Source organism: Hesperophylax consimilis, chromosome 10, assembly GCF_061612785.1.
Source record: "Hesperophylax consimilis isolate HC1 chromosome 10, BYU_Hcon_1.0, whole genome shotgun sequence".
Lineage (NCBI taxonomy): Eukaryota > Metazoa > Arthropoda > Insecta > Trichoptera > Limnephilidae > Hesperophylax > Hesperophylax consimilis.
The window spans coordinates 38,001,089-38,013,592 of record NC_142845.1 but is presented as its reverse complement, the minus strand read 5'-3'; the positions used below and the strand labels follow the sequence as shown (position 1 = coordinate 38,013,592).

The 12,504-nt window shown below is 33.3% G+C and overlaps 1 protein-coding gene across 2 annotated transcripts in view; it reads right to left on the bottom strand.

Moving 5' to 3' along the window:
• Nucleotides 1-3,504: 3,504 nt before the first annotated feature.
• Nucleotides 3,505-12,504, bottom strand: part of LOC149420725 (uncharacterized) — a 499,238-nt gene continuing 490,238 nt past the window's right edge. Inside the window, exon 4 of one of the 2 annotated variants that reach the window (XM_089636924.1) lies at nt 3,505-3,639. Coding sequence is in view for 1 of the 2 variants with exons in the window: in XM_089636925.1 (XP_089493051.1) it covers nt 3,599-3,639 (41 nt within the window). In the remaining variant the exon portion in view is untranslated. The remainder of the gene's footprint in view (nt 3,640-12,504) is intronic. The other variant, XM_089636925.1, reaches the window with a different exon arrangement.

The following is a 12,504-nucleotide window of genomic DNA, read 5'->3' as shown; positions in this document are numbered from 1 at the left end:
TACGAATACACCCCTGCTACTTGTACGAGTAGAACACTAATAGTTGTGGGAAACGTTCATCCATCGCGCACAATTAAACATCATAGAAAACTAACCAACAATAGATAGGCAATAAATAAGAATCACAATAATAGCACCCAAAATAAGGAGGGTCGGAGGCAAGGGTAGTAGCAAACAAATAATGCAGACATTTGATACAGATTTAATGCATTAAGTGGCAAAATCGCTTGAACTTTATGGCTTGAATTCTTTATTTTATTTAGAGGGGCTAAATATCTTAAAATAATATAAACAAATAAATTATACACGTTTCCATTAATTCACCGCAGGCTTCCTCGTGTAGATTAGTTTTAAAATGAATGATTTATTTATTTTGAACTCGGTGGTCAGTTCACAAGGAACGAGTTATTTTTTTCAGTGGGATACTTAAGATTGATTTATGTCGTATATTGCAGATTTCACCAAAACTTGCCATAAAATACCATGTTTTCCAATTGACACTTGAATGCGACCAGTTTTCACAAACCTTGGTATCATATACATTAAAAACCTTTATAAACACAATTTTATTATCAGTCAATCAAAATGAATAAATGATACTGAATGCTGGCCTTTAATTAGGTCGGTAAGGAGTGTAGTTATCAATCACTCCAATAACAAATTATCAATATTAAAAGTGCATTTAATAATGAAAATATGTAATTTTCTTGTCGTGTTTAGTTTTGTCTTGTTCCTTTTTTCTCTCCTTTTCTATTCCCTATATTTGTTATCTTCCATAATATATTTTAACTTATTTTTTTTGTTTTTGGATATTCGGATAAGCAATTTTCTGCAAATACCTTCTTTTGGTTTACGTAGGCGACACATCACGCTATAAGCATAATGGCTTAGCCTATTTCAGTATTTAAGATATGCTGAAATAAGCCAAGCTACGAAAATATACGCTTATAGCGTGGTCTGTCACAGATATGATGCTTATACGTATATCCTTGTTTTTTTTTTTGTGTTCTCTTGATGTTTGTTCTGCTTAACGTCTCTTTTTATTTTAGTTTTGAAAATTATAATTTTTAATTAAAAAAACCTAAGTACAGCTGTACCTATTACCTACCGCTGATGTATTGTAAGTTCCTCACATCCTAAAATGAATTTCGTAACTCATCAGGATGGCTGTAGCAAAAAATGAAAAATAATATAAAAAACTTTGAATATAGAGGAAATGCGGTAAAGGAATAAATTTAGAGTTATATATTTTATTTCAACAGTTTTTATTCAATCAAAACAATCTATCATCTACATTACACGTTTTGACCATTCTCTTCTCTATACTTCTACGTACATATGTTACAATCCTCTTAACTTCATTCGTCTCCATCAATTCACAGATCGTCAGTTAACGTAGTTACATTGAGAGTACAAAAGGCAAATGATAACAAAATTATAAAGCAATATGAATAAATAAATAATTATTATTTTGATACGAGCTTATAGCCAGGAAACAATAATAATCGCGAAAACTCAAATTTTTAGAAATGACTATTATCGAAAGAAAATATTTTAACATCTTTCAAAGCACATAAAATAATTGTTGGACAGAAAATAAAATTATAAAAAAAAAAAATTGCGAAAAATTTCAAAAATGTAGAATCGTCTTGTCAAGTTTTCTTTTATGGTTATGACAATAGTAAAAGTAATCTATTTTTGTGCTTGGCTTGAAGACAGTTAAATTGTGTTAAAGAATATATCAGAAATAAATCCATTTATTTATTCGTAGTCACTGTTCAATATTTGCATAATCAGTGATGTAAAAATAATACATATTATATCAAATGGAATAAGTATAGGACTACAAAAATTGTATTATCAAAGTCATAATATGCTTACATCATTATTGCTATAAAAATATAAACAGAAATGTGGTTCATACAATGTGCAGCTTAAACTAAATATTTTATGACTGATTCACTTATTCTAAAATAATATTTATAAACTTGAATCCAAAAAGGTAAAAAAAAGAGAATACTTGCTAGGTAGATACTAGAAAATAAATACCTGTATAACACGACAAATGTATTTAGAGTCAAACACTTACTTTAATATTATCTGAATAATAAAAGTGAGAAAGTAATTGTTCAAAAACTTAATAGTTTAGTTGACGACACTGATTTTCAAATGCTTGTTAAATATAATTGAATAATATTAAATAATGCAATACGTGGTAACATTTACCTAAAAAAATAATTATATGTACACAAAGATGCGGTTTAATGATTTCTACTATTGTGAAGTACGAATAATGGTACACCAATTACTTTTTAATAAGTTTTTCATAAATCACAATCAGCGATGTTTAAAACAATTGTTATGGGTTAATTGGAATCACTTTTCAATTTGTGCAGAGACTTACGATGTATTTTTACAGATTTCATGTGAGGACATTATATTAAAAGGAAGGGTTAATTTTAAAATGTACAGTGAACAATGGATAACAATAATTAGTGCTTTTATTTATAATGTAAGTTTTTTGTAATGGTCGGTGAATAATCGGTTAGATTATTTACATTATATAAAGATGGTATATATTAAGCTATTACCTATTTGAGAAATGCACAATAATTTAAAAAACGAAAAAACCGATAAGCTAGCTCCAAAGAATACAATTAAGTAGCAAAATTTTTTTTCATAACTTTGAAAAACACGCATTTTAATTATTTTTGAGAGCAATAATTTTAAGAGGCTGCATAATTTATAATTTATTACAATTAAAAACATTCAGACACAAGGCAAAAATATTTTTGTTGTTCATCTTCGTCCATAATGTGTTATTCTAATGGAACAAACGATTTATGTAACATTTTAGATATAATATTATACGTATTAATAAGTATAGTTTATGTACCAAGTACATAATAAAACATAAGAACTAGTTTATCACACATTTGCATAACATGTTTATACACACGTCTATTCATATTTTACACTATTGAATGTACAATTTAAAAAGTAACCGAATTAAAGATTTTAAACACCACCTACTCAAATTGCTCTGAGTTTTCTCCTAAAGATAGCACAAACATTTTTTCAACACTATTTTAAAAAGCTCCTTCGGTTCAGTGGCTAAAAAATAAAAATACCAATGAATGCTTAATTTTTCTCACGACATCTGAAGGGCAATTTTAAACACGAAGCTTTTGAATCTTCATTAAGTTGTGCGTCACGTGTATCAGTTTGATTGCAATTACTTGACGTACATAGAAGTGACAGGATCGCTCGTGGTGCTGGACTCAGTGGTCCCGAGGCCATCAGAAGAGCTGGAGGCTGTGAGAGCAACGGACGCCGTACTGGAAAGAGACACTTGGTTCAAAGACTGGGCATCTAACGTCTCCTGTGGAAATGGTGTAGATTTCAGCTGGTTGTGGAATCCGAGGGAGTTTTTTGGCAGCTGAGTGCCGTTGTCCAGATAGGATGGGGAGTTTTTTGAAGACTGGTTGTTCAGCAGGATCATCTCTTGGAACCCCGAGGCCTTGTGCGGATGCGGGGGCGGCAGCAGGTTGTTGAGGGGGCGGGCGGGGGCGGGATCGGGGCCGCCCTCGGCCCGGTGCTATGGCATCCAGCGCCACCACCAATTCTCCGTGGGTGTCACTGGAAACAAGCACAAGCAAATTAGACTGGTACAAATTTTTCAGCAACGTTAGCAAAAGCAAATCGCAAGGGCGGAGGGGGTGGTGGGTGGGGGTGAAATTCAAAGATTTAAGGTTAGGGATCTTTTTTGAATAAAATTAGATAGAACCTAATAAATGAAGAATGAGACGAATTATTGTGATTTTAACCAGTAAATAAAATTCTTTTAATTTAAATCATAAAGGAACTATTCTCTTAGCGTCCAATTACAAAATACACGAGCAGTTTTTTACAAGATTAAAGGAAGTTTCATTCAATTCGTTGAAAAATAAATTACAGGTTCCAGGAACAATAATTGGGTAGTAAATACGACTTTCAATGTTCATTGAATTCGTAATCTAATCATAAAAAAGAATTCAATTCAATATTATGTGCAAAACGGTACAAGTGGTTAGAATAGGTTGTACAAAATAATCTATCATTAAAAAATATGTCGATAATGACTTTGTGCTAAAAGCAAGCAGAAATTACCAAAAAGCCTTTAAATTAAATATGTAACAATACAAAAGCAAAAAGCAAATAATAATTAATTTGAACCTACTATGAAAATAAAGTTTATCAGCATGCAAGTGTCGTTCGTAAGCAACCGAAGGTTTAAAGTTGATTGTTAAAGCACATACTCGTAATTCGAAGACACTTTCAGAAATTTGGTCTGATGGCTGGTTTCTTGAATGAATTTTTAGGCAAACTTTAAAAGATATACGAAGGTACATGGGTATATATTATTATGTACACCTTCACTCATCGTTACAATAGATAATGGACAAAGCATAGCGGATTGTTCCTGAATATAATGACACGAATGTCGTCGGTGTTTTTAAAGGCATAAAACCCATTCACGTATCTCGGAAAACAAAAGTCCATCCTCGCTGCAAAGCCCATGGAGGGTGTTCGGGTTCACGTTCGAATAGTCGTCAAGTCCCCATTACAGATTGTGGGACGTGGAAGCTTTCAGAAGAATGCAGGACTTTTATTATTATTTATTATTGGGTCGAAGTTGGAGATAGCTTGAAAGGAGAAAAAATAGTCTCATCGACTATTTTGTAATATGTTGAACATTCTTGTGCTTTATTTTGAAGACCCACCATTAGGTTATGTAAATCTTACCAATATTTCTTTTAAATCTCATCTCTACAAGTTAAGTCGAAGTTCATAGATAGCACAATTCCCAAGTTAAAAGAAAAGGTCCGTCGATGGTTCTGTTGTTATCTCCCTCTTTTTCACGAGAGAAGAATTTCACAAAAGTGATGTTACAAAGTAGCCCCTAGCCGCAACTTGTACTGTAGGTAATTTGGACTGTAGATAAGTACCAAGAACCGGTGCCAGAGCTCAAAATCAAAGCATAGATAATCACAAGTATCAGGTTAGGAAACCATGGTTTAGATTAGGTTAGGGTATAAGTTTTGGTGAGGCGCAACTATTTAGATATTGAACTTGGTTGGGTTAGCGCGGATATGACCCCTTTGTATAAGATTTATCATCAATTCACTGTCCACTAACGTTAATTCCTCTATTGATTTTTAGGTACTTAAGTCAAAAAGACCATTGTCGTTTTCATTGAGTTTTTTGTACAACTTATTTATTTTACCACTTAAATATATGAGAGGGGTAATCGGTTCATGTAAGAATTTGATCATATTATGACTGGAGTATTGTTACACCAGGATGTTGCCGTCACAATACCACTTGCCCACACAAAGAGACCGATATTACGCAGGGCTTGTACCTAACACAAGGAGTTGTAACGAATAACATTCTACTGCTAGTTATTATTTATTGTAAGCGTGGTAATTGGCAGATGGTTGACATGGCGGCGTCGATTCAAATTATTTCAAAAGTGTGTAACGAATTTTAATACAGAGCCGCGGAGAATTAAACTACCTAGCATTTACATTTTTACGAATTAGGAACTATAAAATTATTTAAATAAATACTATTTAACAGCCTTACTAAAGAAAAATCACTTCATGAACGCTAAACGGTGTTTTCGTTAAAAATCTTGTAATTATCGTACAGTTTCTTTTTCGAATTATTACCAGTAAAAACGACTCGCTACGTTCCAATTTTCTGACTAACGCGTTTGAAATGTGATTAAAATCATGTTTTTAATAACAATTTCTATTCTAATGACCAATGCATTATATAAGTATAATTGAACGTATTATATACAAAGTTAAAAAATATTATTGATGAAAAAATGGAACCAAAATGTTTTTTTAAAAATGATTTTTTGGTTATTCTTTGGGAATTGTTATTATAATTTATAATAATTTTTCATTGCATGAACGAGGTAAAAAATGAAATAACAGTTACCTTGCTAAATCTTTAAAAAAAGGACTGTGTTCATTAAAATTTTTCGATATTTAGATAAAAAATGTATGTGTTAAGGTTTTTTCATCTTTTTTCATGTTTAAAATTAAAATTTTGCAATTTTTAAAGATTATCCTACATTGCAAATAGAAAAAGGTAAAATGAAATTTTCACTACGTTCCAAAATAGCATTTGTTTTTACAACATCTTTAGAAGATTGAGTTTTTTTTGACCTTAGATGACATTGGCCCTGAGGGAAATTATTTTCTTCAGGGCCTCCTGTGTGGGGTTAATATAAAAAATAAAAAAAATTGAAAAATATACCTTCATCATTAAATTTAATGTACCTTTAAAAATATTATTATTTGAAGTTTACTCAACAGATAAACTACCCTCTTTGACTGAATGAGCAATGTGTATGTCTTATGTATCTTTCCATGAACTATTTTATGTCAGTTTCTATTTTGCGTTTCAATAAGAAAAGTTTTCACATACACGGTCGTTTATCAATTGAATAAAATTTTCACCACGTTTTAGACCGTAGTGTCTAGCCATTCTACTCGAATATGGATTTTGGCAGAGGTCCAAATATAAATGGACGACCTTGCAAATAGGCAAATACATTCTGATAAGATATTTAATTTTCTTTATGGGATTTATGCTTAACCTCTAAAATACGGGCGGCGGAGGAGTTGTACTGAAATCCGGCGATGTAGAAGTTTCCTCTACATTATTTTTTTAACCCGTAAATTTTTATCTAACGACACCTCTGACAGCACTAATAAGTTTTAGATCTTTGCCGAGGTGATTTTTCACGGCATTTTAGAAATAATCTAAATATTAGTAGAGTATAAGTAGGTACTATCCAATGTCAAGCAGACAATTTAAATATTAGTAGATTATAAGTAGGTACTATCCAATGTCAAGCAGACAATCTAAATATTAGTAGAATATAAGTAGGTACTATCCAATGTCAAGCAGACAATCTACAGATTCGTACTGAAGCTCGCCACATCATTTCCTTCAAGGGCTGCGATTTAAAAAAATTAATTAAGGCATGACGTCATGCGAGTAGGATGTTTATCACAATTTAAAATGTTAATTCCCAGTTGGCAGTTGATCCCTCGGACGCTTGACACTTGATAACTCGATTTTAATATAATTAAAATTAATTGAAATTAATAATATCATAATTTTAAATTAAATCTATAACTGAACCTATACCGATAGCGTATTTTCCCTAAACAGATTAGCACGTCGTCTTTTGTTATTCGGAGGTGTATCCTCGCTGCACAATCCTTTGGGGATACAGCATTATTGTTAGCAAAAATATTTGTCTGGCGGATGTTTTTCGTAGAAATCCATCATACAAAAATAAGCCAGCAGATATAAGTATGTCGATTTATATTATACGGCCGTTAACTATCGGGGGATCAAGTGTATCCGTGGCATCGAGTTTCATTAAAATAGGTAAGGTGTAAGAATTTCCAAGAATTAATTTAATTTGATTATATAAAAATTTTGTTCATATTTACCAGTTGGAATCATAATTTTTTTTATTTAATTTGATTTTATAAAACTTTAGTTCATAAAACTACCAGTTGGAATCATAATTTTTTTTATTTATTTTATCCTCTAAAAATTATAAAAAATAATATCAGTGATATGATGGGCAATGAAAGAGTTTCGATGCATTTCCTGATGAGTCCTGATTTCCGTAAAAAGGACAGCATCCCACCGGAAGCGATCGACGTGGTTCCGGCTTTATGTCAAACGCTTCCGTTTCCTCCTAGTTGCCGTGGGAATCAGAGCTTATTGACTCCATCGATAGATGTAGCGCGATACGCTCATCGGAGGTCGAGACCTAATTCGGTTGAGTCGGGGGGGCACAGCACTCGAGGGTCGTACGGGGTATAGAATAAGGCAAAATTTATATACTCGTTCGATTGATTGATCCGTTACCCAATTTGCTTTTGCCTTGATAATATGTCATGACGAAATGCGAAAATATTCTATTTTCATGAACACGTGTTCCTACATCGTGATAATGTATTCGTAATTTACTTAAGTTTATCAGGAAACCTGTTAACTCATTCGTTAAGACCTGCAATCCCGTTACTAACCGGATTTTGATTTTTCTCCGTGTATATCCAATTCATCAAAAATGGATATAATAAGAAATTCATCACATGCAGTAACATACGGACCAAAGGTTCATGGCGATCGGGCCATAAGCAGAGTAATGACAATAGATACCTACGAGTACTATATCATTATGTGTTTGCTCGCAATTCACCTAACGTATTCAAGGATCAGAGATTCGTCATAGTGCGTACAAACGGTGTCCAAAAACTAGCGGGAAACTGCGGAATGTCTACGTCACATCACACAGAGAAGCCAAATAACATATTATTTAACTTTTGTACCTGTGTCTACGCTTTGTCAGATTTTAAAATGTATTGAACAGCTGATATTAATCTCCTTGCGACCGATGTTTTTCAAATTTGACCTGAAAAATTACCATTTCGGACTCGATTTACTCGAAAACGAAATGACAACTCAACAAAGTTATACCACAATATCGACTCCAAATGTGGTGCAGATTCGTCAGTTTTATCATCATCAGTTTTAGGACACCTTGTAGGTATGTATAAATATTAGAAGATGGCTAACGACGAAATTTGAATTCTACTACATCGCCGCGTTATATGGTATAAAGCGCTTATCTGCTTAAACCGCAGTAACCTGTAAACATCTTGATCTCTCGTAAATATATGCAAAACAAACACCACAAATCATTAAATCGAGACAATAAATTTTAAAAGAAAGATGATTGAAGCATGAATTTACGAGCGGCTTTGTTGACGTTTCGCCTTCGGTCAACTAAAGTAAAAACAACGTTAGTGCATAATTGAAAACAAAAAATATATGAAAGTAGAACGCCGTAGAAAGTGAATCGTCCGTTTATTGCGGGGAACAATATTTAACGTTTATTATAATAATAGTGAACCTTCATTTTGTGCAATGTGACGTTAACCTCGATAGCGGTTCCCATAAATCCAACATGTGTGGAAAAGTGGCACGCGCCGCGGGCGAAACACATTCGGTTACTTGAGAACTTGGCCCTTTCGTTACATATCGATACCCGATAATATGTATCATGCATGCTGGGAAGATGTGAAAATTTACCGTATGATGTCGGCAGTATTAAGTTCCGGAACGAATCGAGCGATAGAAAGTGAATATCGTAGGAGTGACGTACGGAAAGGTTCGATGCATAATAACCTAAAAGTGAATGAAGGGTTTTATGAAAGTGCCGATTAGAAATCCGAAGTCTGAACTTCGGGTATTTGAAGGTTGACATTTCAGATGTAAATAAACGAAGAAATATTTTATGTTTTTTTAATAGAGAACAATAATTATCATTACCTGCACACAAAAAAAATACTTCGACCTGAGCATTGAATTATGATGTTTCACTTGAAAAATAATTATATTTGAGTGTGGATTTTATGCTAGAAATAATGTTTTAATATTTACCTAACTACAGTGTCAGGAGGATGCAGTTCCTAAAGGCTGTAAAGATTTTGCGTTTCTAAAAAAAACGATAGAAAATTATTTTCAATAAATTTAAGTTATTTAGAAATAGGTATGTACCTACATTTTGTTTAGTAATTGCATGGTTAATATTATTTTTATGGTTATGTACTTCTAGAAAAAATATTTTTTTAGAACGGGACCAATAAATGATAACATTTTAATTAATTACGTAAAACAGTTGGTTTTAGCTACGTTATAATTAATTTTACATTTAAAATGTATTATGGTTGATGACCATGTATCGAACAATGTATTTTATTATTCAATATTTTATTATAAATTAGTTTGTACACCATGTACCAAAGCTCAACCTTTTATGGAGAATAAATGATGACTTTGCGTGCAGCATTATTTTCAAGATAGCTCTAGACGCGATATCTATCGGATCTTTTTCAAAACTTTCTAAAACGCTGAAGCTAAATTTATATTCGAAGTACGGACGCAAACCCCGCCATCTATGTATATTCAAACGAACTAAATAAATGTGCTATTTTAGCGAAGAAATACACCCCTTTAGTCACAGCATTTTTTGTTGTAGAAGCTTTGGACGACTGCCGAAAGATGGCTGTCAATAATTTTTGCATAATTTGGTAATTTCGTAAAAGTAAAGTGGGTTAAATTTTTTTACATAAAATGAAATGTTAAATGCAAAAGCCAAATTCAGCATTAAATTGATTTCTTCTTATTTGATGTAAATTTGTGCCCGATGAACATAATTATTTATTGGGCTTGAAATACATGGATAAAATTATTTTCTTTCGGTGATGAATATTATCCGTATTACATCCATGAGATTAACAATGTCTTCGAGGAGGTAGTTCAGGCTTATAAATCAGTTCAGTTTATTAATTTCAACAAACTGCAAAACCTTGAGCTTGTTTTCCAACCACTTTCCCAAACACCTTTCGTACATTCTACCGCCTCTCCTCGAGTCTCGGATTATTCCTCGTAACGGGCCGCAGGACGGGAAATTAAGTACCTACTTTATATTAATATTTTATTACTATTTATTATACGCAATATGTAGGCAAAATATTGCTTTTACGTGTCCACCCATTATGTTAGGGGTATGTTCGACAACACTGAACACAACATTCTAAAAAGTGTTATACAATATAAGAGAAAAACTATTAAAAGAAAACGGCTGTCGCCAATTTACAAAAGACGTTTCGACTCCTAGTTCTCAGACAGGCCAATAAAATTGACGAATTTTTTTCAAAGTTCATCTATTTCCATAACCAAATTAATTATATTAATTTAATAAAATTACTTGATTTAACAGACTTATCTTAAGAAGACCCATGAGCGATTTGATATCTTTATTCAAATTAGTTTATGGCTTAATGCACGGGTGGGGAACCTGCAGCCCATGGGCCACCGTGCGGTGCGCGAGGCTTTTTAAGAAAGAATATTTATTAATATAAAAAAGGGTACAAAAAAAATTTTAGAATTCGAGAAAGGTTTTCTTTCAAGGTGTTTCAGATACATTTTTAAGACATTATTACAAAACCCAGAGAAAGGTATAATATAGCTGAAGGGTACTTATGTATGCATCTACGTTACTAGAAAGCAGTTTAGACATAAATAGGGGATACAATATACACTCTGAATTTAATTTTAATTTATCCTTATTTTACTGATAATAAATTAAATGTGTAATAAAACATTCTGAGTGTATTGCTGATTCAACTGGTGATTCGCTTACAGATAAAATTAAAGTAATTGATTCATCTGCAAACGCATTTAGGAAGGAAATCATTTACGGGCGTCGGCAGGGGGGGGGGGGGCAGGAGCGCCTCCCTAGGCAAATTAAAAGGGGCCCCATTAGATAAATTGTCAAAAAAAAGTTAAAGAAAAAAATGCGTTTTTAACTGGCACCAAAACTAGAAATCTGTTATTTTTTATAAAAAATGTTTAGTGCCAGATACAGACGTAACGCGACGTCTCGGCCGCGGCCGGACTTGCAGTTAGGCCCGAGAGGTCCCGGCCTAGAGCCCCAGTCTTGGGGTGGGGGTGGCCACAGCAAGGAACCGATTTTTATTTGGTGTTTTCAAGTCAAATCCTCACAGGAGGCTTAGTGTGTCGTGTAGAACACAGGACTCTGAAAATAATGTATCAAAATTTCCATACGGCCCCAACGTCAGAGGCTTCCAAAAGTTCCAAAATGATACACGTTGAAAATTTCACATTTTTGTGTAATTAGAAAATGTTGCAATGATGGAGGGTGGTTTGAAGTCATGACGCCTAGATGGGAATCAGACGAATTTGTTCACTAGGCTAAAGGTTTTTGTTTTAAACAATACTTAAATATTTCCGTTTAAGAAAATACAATTTTTTTTTCGTGTAAATATTGTTGGGATACCGACCGAAAAATAAAAAGCGAGAGCATTTATTAGTTTTAGCTTCGACCTAGAAATTTTTTCCCGTGGGTTTGTGAATATAACAATTCATTTTCCGTTCCCTTTACCCACCACACCCCAAGGAGAAACCATGAAAACTCATTTTTAAGGAAAACATCGTATTCGAAGTAAAGTTATAAAATCCAAGATGCATACTGTGTGCTCCAAAAACCGGAGGAAACCATTTTCATGTGCTGGGTTTAGTTTTAATCAAAGCTCGGACTCGCACAAAGTTTCAATATTTAGTTGACAAGCAGTTTTGTATTCAGAATGATGTGTTAAAATTCCAGTTGCGGATTAACGTCTATATACTATAAAGAGAAGTCCGACACTCCACCCCTGCCCCGCCAGCAAAATCTTGGTGCGGCCCGCGTGTGATACTACAAACATCCAAATGGCCCCCTACGGCAAAACGGTTACCTACCCCTGGCTTGATGGATACAATGGAGCCTCAAATCGTAACACGAGACTTCCCGAGTTGTTCTTTGTTCATTCATATAAATCCAACTATTTTATT